This window comes from Sinocyclocheilus anshuiensis, unplaced genomic scaffold (genome assembly GCF_001515605.1).
Source record: "Sinocyclocheilus anshuiensis isolate Anshui unplaced genomic scaffold, SAMN03320099.WGS_v1.1 scaffold1010, whole genome shotgun sequence".
Classification (NCBI taxonomy): domain Eukaryota; kingdom Metazoa; phylum Chordata; class Actinopteri; order Cypriniformes; family Cyprinidae; genus Sinocyclocheilus; species Sinocyclocheilus anshuiensis.
In genome coordinates this window covers 806,162-824,962 of record NW_015537936.1, presented here as the reverse complement: position 1 = coordinate 824,962, position 18,801 = coordinate 806,162, and the positions used below count along the sequence as shown (strand labels likewise).

At 34.1% G+C, this 18,801-nt stretch overlaps 1 protein-coding gene across 1 annotated transcript in view; it reads left to right on the top strand.

Moving 5' to 3' along the window:
• pepd (peptidase D) overlaps positions 1–18,801 on the top strand; it is a 70,885-nt gene that overhangs the window by 17,231 nt on the left and 34,853 nt on the right. Inside the window, exons 5-9 of the mRNA XM_016447699.1 lie at positions 3,506–3,553; positions 4,546–4,607; positions 4,962–5,006; positions 8,341–8,416; positions 15,769–15,815. Coding sequence (XP_016303185.1) covers positions 3,506–3,553; positions 4,546–4,607; positions 4,962–5,006; positions 8,341–8,416; positions 15,769–15,815 — 278 coding nt within the window. The remainder of the gene's footprint in view (positions 1–3,505; positions 3,554–4,545; positions 4,608–4,961; positions 5,007–8,340; positions 8,417–15,768; positions 15,816–18,801) is intronic.

The window sequence follows — 18,801 nt, the reverse complement described above, 5'->3', positions numbered from 1 at the left end:
GTACCGTTTTTTTATTATTTTAATTGTGTTATATAAATATATTATCATATGTAATTAAATATTACTATATATAGCCTATACACGCATACATTATAATCATATAAATATATTTTATAGTGATAAGAATTAAATCATTTTCATCTTGTTTAATATTAATACTAAATACTTAATATTAAATACTAAAATAACTAAAACTAATTAAACTAAAAAATAAAACTTAATCAAAACTGTCAACAAAAAATATTTTACAATAAGTAATTATAGTACAATATAATATAAAATACTAAAATTTTAATTAAAATGAACAAAGAAAAAATAGCTCTTTATAGCAAGGTACGCATTTGTTATTTTTTTAATTGTATAATTAAAAAAGCTCAATTCTTTTGATCTATTAAGGGGAGCAGAAATATATAGCGACAAGACAAGGTAAATTTTTTATGTTATTATTTGAATTGTATCATTTGAAAAATCAATTATTTTGATCCATTTAAGAGCAGGATTTTATAGATAAGGTACTTTTTATGTTGTTGTTATTTTTATTCTATTAAAAATTTATCTTTTGATCTATTTAAAAGCAGGATTTTAAAGCGATATTAATTAAACAAGACAAGTATTATTTTAATTCTATTTCATAATATGAAGCTGCAGTTCACACTGATGTCAGACTGCATGATGTGAGAGTTTGCTCATCTTTACCTGAGCTAGGTGTTAATTTACTCTCCACACACATCAGCTCAAACACATTAACACGTCATGTCCTGAAACATCAGTTTAGCTTGAACTACTTTCTAAAAGCTGTGAAAAACAGTCCTTCATGTCGACGCCAGTATTGTTTTGTTTTATTAATGTAACAGCAATGCTTTACAACACTCTCATTTGTTAATATTAGGGATGTAACGGTATGAAAATTTCTTATCACGATTATAGTGACCAAACTTATCCAGGTTATCAGTATTATCACGGTATTGTTAAAATGTGCTGGAGATGTTAAAAAAGTACTACACATAAATCACTTCACCAAGTTTTATATTTAAAAATCAACAAACAACAAATAAATTACTTTTTGTTTGCATAATCACTAAAACAATAACCTTATCAATGATGTTCGGGGCATGCAAATTCGGTCCGTTTTTGGCCAGACAGAAACTGCACACAGGCTGAATCTGTAAATCCACTCGCTAACAGCAGTTGGCGCTTATGGAAAAGCTGAATTAGAGCTTTTTACCGTAACCTCCGAGGACAAAGCAGCATTGCGATTAAGAACACTTCCTTTAGGTGTTACATGGAGCGAATATGAAAACAAAATGCCATCGAATCATTTCTGAAGACAGTCAGAACCTTCAGAGGTACATTCATATAATTAATTCATTCATATATTCATTTGTATAATTCCCTTAGCACTCTTTTAAAACCTCCCAGCTTTTCAGCCTTGTTTTCACTCAGAACGAAACTACTCTGCGTGCTGTGCGCACGTGAGACTGTTACTTAAAACTATGCTTTATGCTGGACAGTATTTATTTATCGTGAGTTGTTCAAATCGCGGTAATCTAATACGGTTTTAATAATAATTAAAAGATGAAACGGTAATACTAAACGTGGGGAATTTTATCATGATTTATCGTCAAACCGGTAATCGTTACATCCCTAATTAATCTAATACGGTTTTAATGATAATTAAAAGATGAAACGGTAATACTAACCGTGGGGAATTTTATCATGATTTATCATCAAACCGGTAATCGTTACATCCCTAGTTAATATGGATACTTCTAAAGCATCTTAGTTTGTCAGTTTCCTCATTTACTAATACATATTTAAATATTTTGTAATACATGTTAACATTAGTTAATGCACCTAATAAGTTGATGTTAGCTAATGCATTCAGTAATGTTAACAAACCACATCTTTATTTTTGCCATGGGACTCACCTTTTATTTGCAAACCAGTGTGACTTTCTTTCAGAGTTATAAGTCAAATCTAGTCTGATAACAAAATAATCAAATATTTATAGCACTGACACGTTAAGATGATGTACAGCTGCTGCTCGCGTCTATTTATTCTGCAGGTACGAGGCATTTCAGTGAGTAAATCAAAGACATATTAGTCAGTTGCTCAGTAACTTTATAAGGAACTGCAACATGTATCTGCGGTTATGAAAAACATAATACACTTTTATATTATTAGAAAACCACAGAATGCATTTAAGAATTGAGCTGTTTGTTTGTAGTCTGTCAATACGTAGCAATAATCCATCCATCCAATATTTTTATTTTATATATTTGTATATTTTAAATGAATTAGATAATTTTATTTTTATTATTCAAATATTATTTTTATTTGAAGAAATTTAATAAATTAAAATATTATAATATATGATAAGAATTAATTATTATTATTTTATATAGATATAATATTGATGAAATATAAACAGTATATGTAGTTGGCACTCTCTTGAAAACACATAAAATACTAAATGTTAAGTCCAATAATAATAATAATAGCTTATTTACAATTTTTATTTTAATATTTAATATTTTTGTATATTGTTTTTTATTTATACATTGTTTAGAAAAAATACAATAAATGTATATATATATATATATATATATATATATAAATAACAATTTTTTTGCTGTATGTGTAGTGTATATACATAATTGTTCATAATTGAAAAATGAAAATATAATAATATATAATAAAAGTAGTAGTAATAATTAATAATAATAATAATAATAATAATAAAGATGTCCTAATCGGTCTCTCCGCTCATATTCTGTGGATGTGGTCAGGGTGTCAGTGCTGTCTGTCGTTGGGCTCGCGGCGTGTTTGTAATTTGTTGGATAAGGGCCTTTAAGCACACGGCTCCCGCGCCGCATTAATCTGATGTTCTCGCTGGGTTCATTCGTTCAGGACGCCGAAAGCTTCATTTACTCCTCAGACTGTCGTCACAACTCAATCTGTTTTCCTGACAGCTCTATTAGAATATGATAATAGATCCTGACGCTTCTGCATGAACAAAAGATGTTCAACAATGTTCTGTGTTGCATACAGGTGTGCACTAACATGAGGCTGAGTAAATACTGACAGACTATCGCTTTAGCATTCAGCGCTGGTGTCGTCTGTATGGATTTCTGTTGGATGAAGTATCAGACAGAAATGTGGATTCTGCTCCGAAATCTGCCCTGAGGTGAAATAGTCTGCGCTTGATTCGTCCTGCTTATCCACTCCTGGGAGCACATAAGACAGCTCAGGTGTTCCTTCCCACAATCCTTTGCTCGTTCTGTTCGCGCAGATTATTGGTGATTCATTCTCTCTTCGGTTGACATTTACGCTGTCTGTCTGTCTGCCGCCATCTGCTTTTCATAAGAAAATCTCTCCTCAAAGGCCATTTCTGTCGTTCATTAGTGCACCTGTCAGCGGTGTCCGGGGATTTTCACTGATATTCCTGCAAAGCCAATGATATTCCGCTTAAATTATCCGCTCTAATGAAAGCTTTTCTCCACAGATTGCTGATGTGCTGACTAAAATGAAGCCGAGTGTCCTGCTGACACTGGTAAGATCTTTCTCATTTACTTCACATAAAGTCTTTCAAGATGCCAACCTTGTCTTGTAGTGATATTTGGACTATGGTATAAATAAAAAAGGAATAATATAATATAAACGTAAATAAATAACATAGCAATTTAATTATATATACATGTATTATTATTATTATATACATTCATTGTAATGTACATAGTATACATTTAACACAATATACATTTTTATTTTAATATTTTATTAATGCAAAATAAAATATATTTTATTAAATATATAAATATGTGTGTGTATAAAACATTAATTTATAGTGTAACTAAAAATGTAAATGTATATATAAATTGTTGTTATTGATGTCTCTGTTATACATTATATTTTTCAATTAAAGAGAAAATATATAATTGAAATAGTACCATATATAATAATAAAAAGTAAATATATTAATAAATAAATAAATAATAGTAAAAATAACTTATTGATTTTATTATTTTTTTATTATTAGTTATTTAATAATAATAATAATAAAATCAATAAATTTTTACTATTTTACTATTATTTATTAAGAGTTTATTGCTACTATTATTATTAAATAGCTTTTAATAAGTAATTAATAGTACACAATGCATTGATTTTATTATTATTATTTAGTTATTTAATAATAATAATAACATTGATAATAAATAGTAAACATAACATAGTAATAGTAAACATTTTTATTATTAGTTATTTAATAATAGTAATAGTAATAATAATAATAATAATAATAATAATTTATGAATAAATGAATAATAGTAAACATAACATTTTATTATTATTTATTTATTTTTTTTACACTTTGGGGTGAATAGTGACCTGGTCATGTTTTCATAAGACTCCCTCAGTTAGGGTTTTTGGGAAATTGAGATGTTCAGACATCTGGCCTACATGTGATTTTAGTTCTGTTCTATTCTTTTTGGATAATGGGACATTGAGTAGGTTTAATGTCTGTTTCTGTGTGTGTGTGTGTAGCGGGGAGTGAACACCGATAGCGGCAGCACCTGTCGCGAAGCGTCCTTTGAAGGCATCAGCCAGTGAGTTTCATCCATTATTCAGAGCTCTGTTCCTAAAACTCATTCCAGGGAAAGTAGCACACGCGTCCTCTGTGTGCTCGGATAAAACGACCCACCCGTTTAGACTGATGCATGAAAAGACTCTGATCCTAATGAGAAATAGTTCTAAATATTAGATATTCACTCATTTATGCATCAGAAAGTATTTAAAAAATGTTGAATGTCATTGTATTGAATAAAAAATATCAACACAATTGTCATCTGTTCTAAAGCCTTGACAAAACATTGACAAAAGGAGGATTCAGATACTAAAACAATAGCAGACTGTCAGTATTGTGAGACATTGTTGATGATGTTTTTTCTTCTCTTCTGCAGGTTTCAGGTGAATAATTCCCTGCTGCACCCAGTGATTGTGGAGTGGTGAGTGTCAGATGCAAATGTCAAAACATTTCAACCGTTTTACACCATGCTTTACGCAATTTAGCCATTTTCTTCTGCAGCCGATTGACGTCTTAATAACTAAAGCACAAAACCTTGCTCGTTACTAAACCCAATTAACATAATCAAAGCAAGTTTGCCAGCTACTCCAATTAGCAAACGTTTGATGTTTTGATGAAAGGTAAAATCGAAAGCAATTACTGGAGCTGAAGTTGAATTGTTTCATCTTTTTGTGTTTTGATTGTCATTGCATCTTTTTTTAAAAGTTTGAGCTGATCAGCTTGTTTAATCTGCCTTGTATTTAATTAACGGAGCATCATTATGCATTCAGACACTATGGAATCAGATGTTCATTATTACTTCATAGAATGGGTGTTTTGTTGGGAAAATGACATTCAGACAAAGTGCTCGTCTCGTCGCTGTTGAACCGCTTCAGCTAATTTCAGCAGAATGACTCTGTCATGACTGAGAGCTCTTCACTCTCATGTCGACAGCTCGGACACATTACACACAATCTGCTATCAGTCGCTCTTTCTCTCTCAAGCCTCCTGCGTGTCTCTAATGGTCTGCGTGCTTCTCTCGCTGGCGTGTGCATTAGGTTTTCTCCTCTATTACTCGAAGGAAAGCGGCTCATTATGGTTTCCCTTCGCTCGCCTGCTAACTTTGTTTCCTTCTCTTCCTCCCCTTCGCTTATTACCTCAAGATTTCCAGAGAGAGTTTGCTGCTTGCTTCTCCATGATGAAGCAGATATTAAAGACCTGCACACAAAGATGCACTTGCATCGTTAGAAAAACTACTGAAGCCAGGTTAAGATGGTTAGATGGTCCACAAAACCGCTCTAAAACCAGCAAACTAGACCAGTGCAAACCAGACTTGTAGGCTGGTTTTTAAGCTGTTTTTCTCACTAACACCAAAACATTTTAGGCAAGTATTCACTTTTTGTAAATAGCAGCATTTGTTTACAAAAACAAACATCATTTGCTAATATGGCTGGTGGATTATTGATAGATTTGCATGAGTTCTGATCAGTCCTTCAGAAAATAGCTGGTGTCCATCGAAAGTGCATTGGTTTCATTGAGATACTATTATAGTTTTTATTAATATTTTGAATTGTTTAAATTTTTTTCAGTTTATTTTCATATTTTCAGTTATAATTTTAATTTGACTGAAGTTTTAGAATTTTTGTTGTGTATTTTTTTCATATTTAGTAGTTGTTTTAGGACTGTGTAGTTTAAAAATATATATAATTTTAAATAAATGTTAAAATAAAATATTTTATTATTTATATTTTATAAACAAAATAATAATTTTGTTTAAGTTTTTGTTATATTAGTACATCAAGGAAACTAAATTAAAATGAGATCTTGTCTTGTCTTGTAGTAACCCTGATTGGCAGCTGACTTAATGCAGATTTTGTGTAAACATTTTTTTGATTTCATGTTGACTTTTAAAGTTGTGCACACAAAACAACATTAGCTGTCAATTTAGACAAGTAGATATTTTTAAAACATATCATTCCTCATACTTTATAAAAGAACAGTTCACCCAAAAATTAAAATTTACTCACCCTCAAGATGTAGATGAGTTTGTTTCTTCTTCAGATTTGGAGAAATGTAGCATTGCATCACTCGCTCACCAATGGATGCTCTGCAGTGAATGGGTGCCGTCAGAATGAGAGTCCAAACAGCTGATAAAAACATCACAATAATCCACAAGTAATCCACGCCACTCCAGTCCATCAGTTAACGTCTTGTGAAACCAAAAGAAACAAATCCATCATTAAAGTGTTTTTAACTTTAAACAGTTGCTTCCAGCTAAAATACTTTTATGGAGTGCTCTATCCATAATATTGTTTTCTCCCGTGGAAAAAGTCATCTGGTCTGAATTAGGAGAGAAATATTGTATCCATTGGTGAGCAAGTGATGTAAAGCTACATTTCTCCAGATCTGATGAAGAAACAAACTCATCTACATCTTGGATGGTCTGAGGGTGAGCACATTTCCAGCAAATTCATTTTTGGGTGAACTATTCCTTTAACAAACCACGTATTTACTGATTGCTGATGTAAGAGATCCCATGATCTGTGCTATGGAATAGAGCTGCTGATAAGAATCACATGGCAGATCGTAACCATGGGTTACTGCAGTGTGTGTTTGTTTGTTTGTTTGTGTGTGTGTGTATATGCAGTGATATATTTAGATGTGTTAGAAAGTTGGCACGTTCACACTGAGTCACTGGAGGTGATGTCAAGATGCTTCAGTATTGCAGGCAACATCATTAAGACATAATCGAAGACGCTCAACCAGGAATAGATGGAGGTGAAGAAAAAAAACACTAATAAGAGGCAAAGTGCTGATTTCTCTGACGTCAGTCCTGCTGGGTTTGGGCTAAGTTTAGGATTTCTAGTTTATCAGAGAAGTTTGTTCTTCATTAAAGGCGCAATATGTAATTTTCGCCGCTAGAGGGCGCGTATTCAAAATAAACACAACACAATGACACTATGGACACGCTCCGTGTCACTAGTTAAAATAGCTTATTTCTCTGGATTTAAACATTCTTCGAAACATTTGGGATAATGTAAGTACACAAGTCAGCAAAATATATAACACTGTTCTAGTGGTTTTTGGATATTTTAATAAAAAAATCTTACTTATTGTGCCTTTAAACTCTGCCCAGTAAATTTGAAAAGTGACAGTAAAGGCATGTATAATGTTACAAAAGATGTCCATTTCAAATAAATGCTGTTCTTTTGAACTTTCTATTCATCAAAGAATCCTAAAAAAAAAAAAAAAAAATGTAGTATCACAGTTTCCACAAAAATATGCAGCAGCACTGTTTTCAGCATAAAAATCAGAAATGTTTCCTGAGCAGCAAATCAGCATATTAGAATGATTTCTGAAGATCATGTGACACTGAAGACTGGAGTAATGATGCTGAAAATTCAGCTTTGATCACAGCAATAAATTACATTTTAACATATATTCACACAGAAAACAGTTGTATTAAATTATAAAAATATTTCACATTTTTACTGTATTTTGATTAAATAAATGCATCTTTGGTGAGCGAATCTTACCGACCTTGAACATTTGAACAGCAGTGCATGTGAACATTTTTTGAGTACCAAACAGTTTTTAAGTTGTAGCTTCAGGTCGTGCCTAAGAGCAATTTAACACACAGCCTCTTGTAACTTCTTGATATATAAGATATTATATCTTTATATACACATTCTTGCGGTCTTTGTCATGATGATTAGCATTACCTCTCTCTCTCTCTCTCTCTCTCTCTCTCTCTCTCTCTCTCTGTGTGTCTGCAGTCGTTTGCTGAAGACTGACATGGAGCTGGAAGTTCTGCGCTACACCAACCGCATTTCCAGCGAAGCCCACAAAGAGGTAAAGCAAGCTTTTAGGCAGATTTTCTTCCCTCAGTTTTCTCATTTAAAAACTGTTACCCTAAAACATGCCCTAAAGAATTGAATTGAAAGTAGTAAGATCTGATAATTACTCTGAAAGACCAGGACTGCATTTCTCGAAAGCATCACAAGCTTTCTGTGATCTCCTTAGGCTTACGATGCTTTTGCAGAGAGTTTCGCTGCTCTCCTGAGACACAGACAGTTGAGTTTGGGTCATGAGCTGTGCGTTTGGCACAGTTTTTGTGTGAATGACAATTTACAGGAAGTTTCAGGGGAAAAAAACTCATCGAATCTTTTTTAAAAACACTATTGGGCTGGAATTTTAGCCTGTTTCTCTGTTAGAAAGCATTTTAAGTCAGATCTGTACTGTATACTCTTGATGTAAAGCTACCAAAATCGTATACCTCGCTTAATCAGTATCTAGGCCAGCATTGCGTTTATCTTTCACAGATACAAGACAATACCAGAATACTAAACAGTTGATCTTTCAGCACAAAACCTGCATCTTGACTAGGCGCTACACTGAAAACAAAAATGGTGTAGAAACACTTTTCACTGCTAAATTGCTTGTAAATTTCACAGTTAATTACAAAGAAATGGCAATTTCAACATTTTTTGAGCCATTTTACCTAATAAGGCCTTAGTGAATGTGAATGGGATGCTGAAACAATACAAACTAAAAACCGTGTTTGCTCTTCATAATTGCTCTTTAATACAATCTAAAGTGCAGATCTGGGTCATCAATCTTGTCCAGTAACACTGTTATATTGTACGTCTAACATATGGACGCAGACTCTTGATATGTGTGCTGTTAGACAGTATTTATTAAAGGAACATGATGTTTGAAATGTTTAATGCACAGCAGTCAATCAGCCAACGTGAGGAAAACTCAATTTAATGTAATAATCAGATTGATAGTGCTGGTTTGTGGTAGAATAAGTTGCTGATATCCATTAATGGATGAAAAGCCTTTTAAGAGTGTTGGATATTAATGGGCCGGTCTGTGGTTTGTACATGAATTAATACTGTATGTTTAAGCTGGGATCATATTTATCATAGTGACTGCTATAGCTGTAACAATGATCGTTACATCAAAAGGGTTGTTGAGCTCTTTTGGTGTGCCTTGCTAGATGCAACTTTCTCATTGGTTGGAATTTTTCTGTACAGCATCATGGGTAATGTAGTTTTTAACCACAAATTCTGCTATTAAACATGATGATTTAAAACATAACTTGAAGTAATGCGAACTGATGGCTTCAACAAAAGCATATACCATTAATTAATAAGCCCAGAGCTCACAGTGGGTCTGTCTTTAAAGATGTATAAGTTATTATTAAAAATTAATTTCCCTATGGCGAAAATGAGTAGCATTTTTACTTCTGGAACCTGACTGTTGCACTCCATAAGGAATATTTCATAACATTTCTGTCATTATTTACTTTATTTACCTATGATTCCAAAATCCAAAGGACAAATTTCTATATATTCTATATTTATAAAATAGACTTCTATTACAGACTGAAAAAAATAATAATACTGGGGTAAACTATTCATTTAAAACTGTATAAAATGCAAATATTTCCGTTTGATTTCATTCTGCTGTGGTCAGGATTCATCCACGTGTGCAGGCCTCATTGTAAAAGCGCAGTGAACGTTTATCCTCGCGTTATCTAAAGGAAATAGCCCCAGCACCTCATCAAATGGAGAATGACCTTGGCAGACCGGGTCGATCTTCAGTTGAGGGTCTGAAGGACATGTTTTGAGGCTCTTTTGATCTCTCATTTCCAGCAATAAAGGCCTCGGCACATATTAACGCACATAGGTCTTCATAAGTGCCAGTCTTAGCCAGAGCTCATATAGACAAACGTCTGGCGGCTGTAACCTCTCGTCTTCTGTTATTGCTGGATATTCAGTTTAAGAGGGACATGAGTCATGGCCACAATGGAAACAACTTGTTTTTTTGAATGTCGAAATGAGGAACGAGGGATTTTGAGGGGTTCACTGTACGGTCACGTTCAGACGAGGGTTGAGAATCCAAATTGAGTTCTTATTCAGAATCACTTCCATTTTTTATTACTTTCCATTCCGTTAATGGATTTGCACAGTCTCGTCTCTATTTTTGCACAGATGAGAATGGAAAATATTTCCAAACATCTTTCTTCCTCAAAAATACAGAAAGATTCATTGATAGAAATCAGAATTAATAGAATTATCATTAAGTGAAATCGGAATCTTCAAAACCAAGCAGCGTTCCAACTTCACTTAGTCCTTTTATTTATTTTTTTTATGCATGGTTCAGTTTTGTCTCCATTAACATATCTTGTTAATGAACATTTTAGAGGTTGTCAGAAAAATGAATTTGCTCATTCTTAGTTTCATGCATGGCCTAAAACGCTTGTCGGCTCGATTTAATGTGGTGGGATGTTTGGGAGAAGATCTCAGCCAGAGGTTGTGATTAACAGAACAGATTCTGGATGATTTTTCTCCTCTTTCTGTCTCCAGAGAGAAATTTCACCCCAAAACGCACATTACACCACTATATCATGTTTGCTGAATGAAACCCAATATCTGTTTCTTGCTAATTTTAGGTTGCCGATTCCAAAAATAGTGATAGAAGATTTGCACACTTTCCCACAAAATATGATGTATTTGCTAGCATTTTTGCTTTTGATAACCATTTGTACAGTGAAGGAGTCTTATATTCTTCCTTAATCAGCAGAAAAACACCATAAACACATGATTTTTTTATTTTTATTTTTTTTACTTTTTTTCACTATTTTATGCCTTTATGCTTGATTTCCACTTTTTCTGTTACTTTGCAGATTGTAAGTTAAATAATACAGTTTGAATACTTATTTTTGTCATTAAAAAAATTTCAACATTTTACTGCTTTTGTTATCTTGAGAAATGCATTAAGGTTATATGTAATATATATGATATTAGGCCTTTTTGCAAATCGGCAGAATTTTTTGATGCTTAAAAATGTCAAGGCTTTAGTTTCTTTATGCAAAATGCTATATAATGTGTGTATAATGTCCATCTTTATTTTTGGTGTGAAGTGACCTGATATGATATTAGGCCTTTTTGCAAATCGGCAGAATTTTTTGATGCTTAAAATTGTCAAGGCTTTAGTTTCTTTAAGCAAATGCTTTATAATGTGTGTATAATTTCCTGTCCTGTACTTGCCAGGTTTCGTGAGATTCATCTGAATGTGCCGTTTATTAAGTACATTAGAAGATTTTTACAATTATTTTCATCCCAGTGGGCATTATAATAGGCTTCAGTTTCTTTACACAAAATGTTATATTCAAGATTCAAGATTTTATTTGTCATGTACACAGTTATATAGAGAATATATAACCAGCAGTGCAATGTAAATCAGGTCATCTCCAAAGATTGTGCAATTATTTGTAAAGTATATACCAAAAACATAAACAGAGATGATAAGATAGTAACAAAGAAAGAAGTCTTGGAAGTACAGGACAGTATATAATTGACTTAAACACAAATTATCGATCTTTATTTGTTGGTGTGAAATGTGACCTGGACGTGTTCTTGGCGGCTTTCATGAGATTCATCTGAATGCGCCGTGGTCTGTCAGTGATGCTTACAGCAGCAGGTTTTGCTAGTTTGAAATGTAAATGACTGTAAATGCTGATTTTGTCTTTGCGGTGAGACGAAGGTCGGTTTCAGTCGAGCAGCGATTAAGATTTCAGCTCCAGTCCAGAGAGTTTTACTGTTTCATTGAGTTTGACAGGAGCGGACGACCTTTGATTCTCCCGGATATGAATAATGGACTATATGTACATGCAAATGTAGTTTGAAGCATTTATATTGACGTGTAGGTAATGCAACTAGCCATGCCAGAGTCAACCGTTCGATTCCTGGCTTTCATATGCTGCAAGTCGCCCAGGATAGATGCATAATGCCAAATGCAAATATCTGAAGAGATACTGAAGTCATGGTATTGTGCATCAGTTTAGAGATGCATGATATAGTTCTGTTTTATGTCAAGGCTTTAGTTTCTTTAAGCAAATGCTTTATAATGTGTGTATAATTTCCTGTCCTGTACTTGCCAGGTTTCGTGAGATTCATCTGAATGTGCCGTGGTCTGTCAGTGATGCTTACAGCAGCAGGTTTTGCTAGTTTGAAATGTAAATGACTGTAAATGCTGATTTTGTCTTTGCGGTGAGACGAAGGTCGGTTTCAGTCGAGCAGCGATTAAGATTTCAGCTCCAGTCCAGAGAGTTTTACTGTTTCATTGAGTTTGACAGGAGCGGACGACCTTTGATTCTCCCGGATATGAATAATGGACTATATGTACATGCAAATGTAGTTTGAAGCATTTATATTGACGTGTAGGTAATGCAACTAGCCATGCCAGAGTCAACCGTTCGATTCCTGGCTTTCATATGCTGCAAGTCGCCCAGGATTCATGCATAATGCCAAATGCAAATATCTGAAGATACTGAAGTCATGATATTGTGCATCAGTTTAGAGATGCATGATATAGTTCTGTTTTATATTTCTTTAAATAACATTTGTTATCTTAATCAATCATGCATTTATTTATTTTATCTTAAACAGCATCATTAGCCCTATTTAGATGTGTGTGACTAGTTTAATAGGATGTCCACATGGACTTTGTGATTTCAGACCCATCAGAATTGCATTTGTCAGTTTTTCTTGCTTATTACCTACCGTTTCTCTGCTAGAAATCTAAGAACTTTCTCATACTTTGTGTGCATTTAAGAAATTTAAGCTAGTGTTTACTCTTTTCTTTGCTGCCATAGAAACTCATTGCTGAAAGCAGCATCACGTTTTCCAATGAAAAATAATAAAATAATTTTACTGCATGTGTTGCAGATAGCAGATGCTTTATCCAAATCAACTTACATTGCATTCAAGTAGGGTTGTGACGGTGAGGACATTTTCCCACCGGTTAATCGACGTGTGACAACACCGGTAATACCGGTATCACCGTGGGGGCAGGGGCGTTCCCTCTTTTCCTGGCTTTCCTCGCTTTTAAATAGCTTGTAAAAGCTGCATGCAAATTTTACTTTCACTATCAAATAGCGGCAATTCGGCGTAAAGCAATTGTTCATTTTTAGTTCGCTTGAATTTGTGGAACCAATTAAATAAGAAACGAAAAACTTCCAAAATCACCTTAGATAAACGGCAAAAGTCAACAGGCTTTTCAAAATTCGAAATATTGCCAAACAGGCGCTTTTGCATCTAGTTTCGAAACGAAATCATCCGCCATCGTCTTGTCTCTCTCACCTCACCTCACTCTTCTTGTCAGTCAGCTTGACTCACTCTACTCACTGGATAAATGAAATCTGATCTGTGATGCGACTGTCGTTCGGCACGCTACATTGAGTAGCCGCGTTCAGTTTTTAATTGTAGTGTTGGTTCTTTTACTGAACTAAATAATTTGTATTACTATAAAAAAATCAAAACGAAGGTGGGGGTCGGTGCCGCGGTGGGCAAGTGACATAACCGGTGTTGCGGCTTAACACCATCAGCACCATCTATCGCGGCAAGCCTACATTCAAGGTTTACATTTTGTTAGATCACACCTCATAATCGAACCCAAAACAATGAATTTGCTAGAACCTTTTTTTTTTTTTTTTTCTGTTTGAGCTTCAAGAACGCATTACATGACGTTTTGTAACTGTAGCTCCTTTAGAAAACCAATCCCATCTGAATAGTGCTAACAGAATTCATTTTATTTTAATAGATTGTTTTGTAGCCTAGAACAATTCAGTATTTCTACTTGCAGCACTGAATTACTTTATGTATTCTGTTGGGTTTCTTGTCACTTGTGTGTCCTGTGTTTCATGTTTGTTTGTTTTTTACATGCCTGTAACCCTGATCACTCTCAGGAGACCATGACTGTCTAACACAGCACAAGTCAAGTGCTCATCTTTTGCTCTTTATTGCTTGCTCTTGTTTTTAGAATGATACATTAAAAATGATAATACTGAGAAATATTATTACAATTTAAAATGACACATTAAACAAGCTACTAACAAGTAGGAGATAATTACCATTCAAATGTTTTTTAAAACATTTTTTAAAAATGTTTTTGAAAGAAGTCTCTTCTGCTTGCATTTACTTGATCAAAAATACAGTAAAAACAGTAACATTTTGAAAAATTACAATTTAAAAGAACTGTTTTCTGTGTGAATATATTGTAAATGTAATTTATTGCTGTGATCAAAGCTGAATTTTCAGCATCATTACTCCAGTCTTCAGTGTCACATGATCTTCAGAAATCATTCTAATATCCTGATTTGCTGCTCAGGAATCATTTGGTTAATATAAAAATATATATTAATATTATTGTTTATAGTAGTATTACTGCATAATGTTTTTTCTCATTTTTGTGGAAGCCATGGTTCATTTTTTTAAGGCTTCTTTGATGAATAGAATATTCAGATGCATACTTTCATGCTTGTTTTGACTTATTTTAAAAAAGCATTTATTTGAAATAGAAATCTTTTGTAATATTATAAATGTCTTTCCTTTCAGTTTTGATCAACTTGTTGCTTTTTGTTGAATAAAAGTGTTCATTTATTTGTAGAGAAAAAAAATAGTGAAATCTTTTGGTGTTCTTTGCGAAACAAAACACTGCAGCATAATTTATATAAACATCCAAAAACATTTTTCATTTTTGCTGAAACCATGACACTTTTTTTTTTTTTCATTATTTTGCATAGAAAGTTAAAAAACGGCATATTTTTGAAACGGAAATCTTTTTTGTCACTTTTAATCAATTTAATGAGTCCTTGCTGAATAAAAATATTAATTTCTTTAAAAAAAAAAATCTTACAGACGGCAGCCTTTTGAACAGTATATACTTCATACTAGCAACGTTTTATTCCTACAAGTATCATATTACCTCTGTCACCCAACATACTAACATTATCTACATCAACCTGATCTCCGCAATCTCCCGGGGATCCTTCAGTGCCGCTATACAGTGTGACTCATGATTCTCGATTGAACTAAAAGCTTCCTAACCTACAATCATCAAACAGCCCTCGACACTCGCTCTCCCTCATTTCTCTCTGCCGCGCTGCAAATGACTGTTATCTCATCAAAAGGATGAGTCGTTCTGTAATTTGAAGGCAATTGCTGGTCATTTTCAGAGCCGTTGTGCAGCTCTCGTCTGTGTCTGTGCGCTCCGACTGCCGGCGAGAGTTCATTGAGATTATTAGGCTTTATCTGGAGAGGGAAGGGAAGCCCTCGGCTGATGACTGAGGTGGATGACTAATTGAATATTTTGTAAAGCGCACTTATCTGATTACTGTGTGTGTTTCCTTGTAGGTGATGAAACGTGTGAAGCCGGGCGTGAAAGAGTATGAGATGGAGAGGTGAGTACTGATCGATTGATTGATTTGATTTGATTGATTGATTGCGCTGCCGGTGTCTCCTGTGCCCTGATTAAATCCTCTCTCCTAAAGTGTTGCTTAATGATGTAACTCGCACTCTTTTCCCATGAACTCGCTCTCAGAATCAGCCCATGTTTGCACTCACTGAGAGCCGAGCAAAGTAACGGTTTTATTACATAACCTGCTCACAAACAAATGTGCATCATAGACTTCTGTGCTGTTTTGGCAAGATATTTTAACATCCGAAAACATCCATTTGTTTTTTATCAGTCTAGTGTTGTTGTTTTGAAAACCAGATTGGTTTGAACTGTTTGTTTGGATGGTTAATGTAAATGATGTGGTTTACAAACAATTAAAGTGGGATTCACATTACAGTACCTCTTTAACGTGTTTTTTTGTTTGTTTGTTTGATTTTTTGTAGTGAAATTTTATAGTTTATTGCTGTTGATCTGTTTTAGATTATTTTAAGTTTCTATTAAATCTAAATAAATTCTGTTATTGGAATTTTAGTATTTCATGCTCATTTCTTAATTTTCTTTACTTGTTTTTATTGATTTATTTTATTTTTTTTACATTTACTATTTTGACACCATTTTCTCATTTGGCCTATGGAGACTGTTCTCTTTGAATTTCAATAGAACTTAAATTATATAATTATACTTGTGTGATTGTGTTGGTATGGATATCAGAGTGTGATTTGTATGTATGAGAAATTTGTGTGTATGAGTGATCATTTTATGATTTTTTTTTTTTAATCTGACACTGCACAAAAAAATGCATCATGCAAAATTAATGTTGTTTCTAATCATTGACATGTCTAAGACTGTAACAACCCTAAAAAAATCTGCTTGGCGTATGCGGAAAATAATTGATTGTTTGTATTTTTCCATTAAGAAAATTTAAACTGGCATTTAATGGATTAAAATCCTGAAAATCAATGCATTTTTGGTAGTTATGATCAGGGCTGATGTTGGTAAAAAAATGTATTAGTGGAAGTGGAAAAAGTGAATTAATCAAAGAATACTGAAAAAAATAATCTGCCCAAGTATGAAGCAACACAACTGTTTTCAACATTAAATCAACATTAATTCAACATTAATAATCATAAATGTTTCTTGAGCAGCAAATCAGCATATTAGAATGATTTCTGAAGGATCATGTGACAGTGAAGACTAGAGTAATTATGCTGAAAATTCAGCTTTGATCACAGGAATCAACTACATTTTAACGTCTACTCACAAAGAAAACAGCTATTTTAAATCATCATAATATTTAATTATTTGTAGTGTATTTTTGATCAAATAAATGCAGCCTTGGTGAGCAGAAGAGACTTTCAAAAACATTTTAAAAATCTTACCAACCCCAAACTTTTGTGTCGTTTTCTTCTCATAGAGTCTAGTTCTACTAGATGCAGTTGTGATTCCTCACGACATTTAACTATGTTACATGATGAGTATCTACATGTGAGGTGTTGATCTTCTAGCGGTGTTGGTATTTTTGTGTCTGATAAGACCATCCGACCTCTTCTCTGCTCACCAAACAAAAGCTCCGATAAGCTGCTGCTTTTTCCAAGGATTTTCTCTCAATATCTGCTGCTGGAGACATATAAGATAAGACCGACTCCCTCCACTCGTTTTGTCCTCTAAAATAGCGCCGCTGTGGCGTCCGGAGGTCTCGAAGCGGACCTCGCAACACTGGCTTTGTCCAGACCTTCAGAGATTGTGATGCATGATCTACTTCGTCTAATGATACCGTCCCTCTCAGCTCCGGCCGCCCAAGTGCATGCTGGGATGTGACCTCTGCATTCATCTCTACCTCTCTGTGCGGTCAGGAGAAGCCAATTTCCATCCAGTTTTCTTCTAACTTTCTTTTTCCCCGTGAATGTCAGTCTCCTGCAGGGATCATGAGGGTTTTTAATGTTGAGCTCCTTTATGTGTCCGCTGCAGTCATACAGTCACATTAGGCCATTAGGGGCCAGTGATTCACTGATGACTGGACATAATGAGAGAGGCTGTGGCAAACGTGTGTGTGTGTGTGTGTGTGTGTGTGTGTGTGTGTGAGACAGACCCGCAGGCAAGGTCACGCCATGCAGCAACTCGCTAGACACACATCAATACAGCAGCAGTCAGATTTACTCACACGCTCACTAGGGACCAATGCACAAGATTTGAAACTTCTTCACAGAAACAAAAACATTGTAAGTTTATAAGTGTGTACTGGCTCAGGTTTGCAAACAAGTCTCTTGAGTTGAACTACATTAACATTCAGAAGTTTGAGTGTGATTCTGAAAGAAGACTCTTCTGCTCACCAAGGTTGCATTTATTTGATCAAAAATACAGTAAAAATAGTGAAATATTATTATGATTTAAAATAGCAGTTTTCTGTGTGAAAATATGTTAAAATGTAATTTTATTTCTGTGATTAAAGCTGAATTTTCAGCAACATTACAAGAGGTCGACCGATATGGGTTTTTCACTGGCCGATGCCGATATTTAGAAACCAGGGCAGCCGATGGCCGATATTTTTTTGGCCGATTTGTTTTGGCCAAATAAGCACTGCGCTCACAAACACTTTAACTAATGCTACTTTAACAGGCATTACAGGAAAGACGAAATGAAAATGACACCGAAGCTTTTCTGAAGACGGTCGGTTCTTTTCAAAGATACATTCATATAAAAACACCAGCGCTGCATTTTCATTTTGAAACGTGCAGTGCTCAGTTTATTCAACGAAGTAATAACTCAATGTACGGGAAACACTGGACACTGCTAAAAGTCAAATGGACAAGTGATAACAAAAATAAAAGAGTTCACACATATTACACAGCCTGCTGCTCATAACTGCTTAAGTTAGAGTGCACTGGCCACGAGCGATGACATTGTGAATGCTATTGTCGGACCTGCGGACACATTTCATGAGGAAAGTTAACGTGCACGTTATAATCAGCCCAGAAGTTTCGTCTGAATTG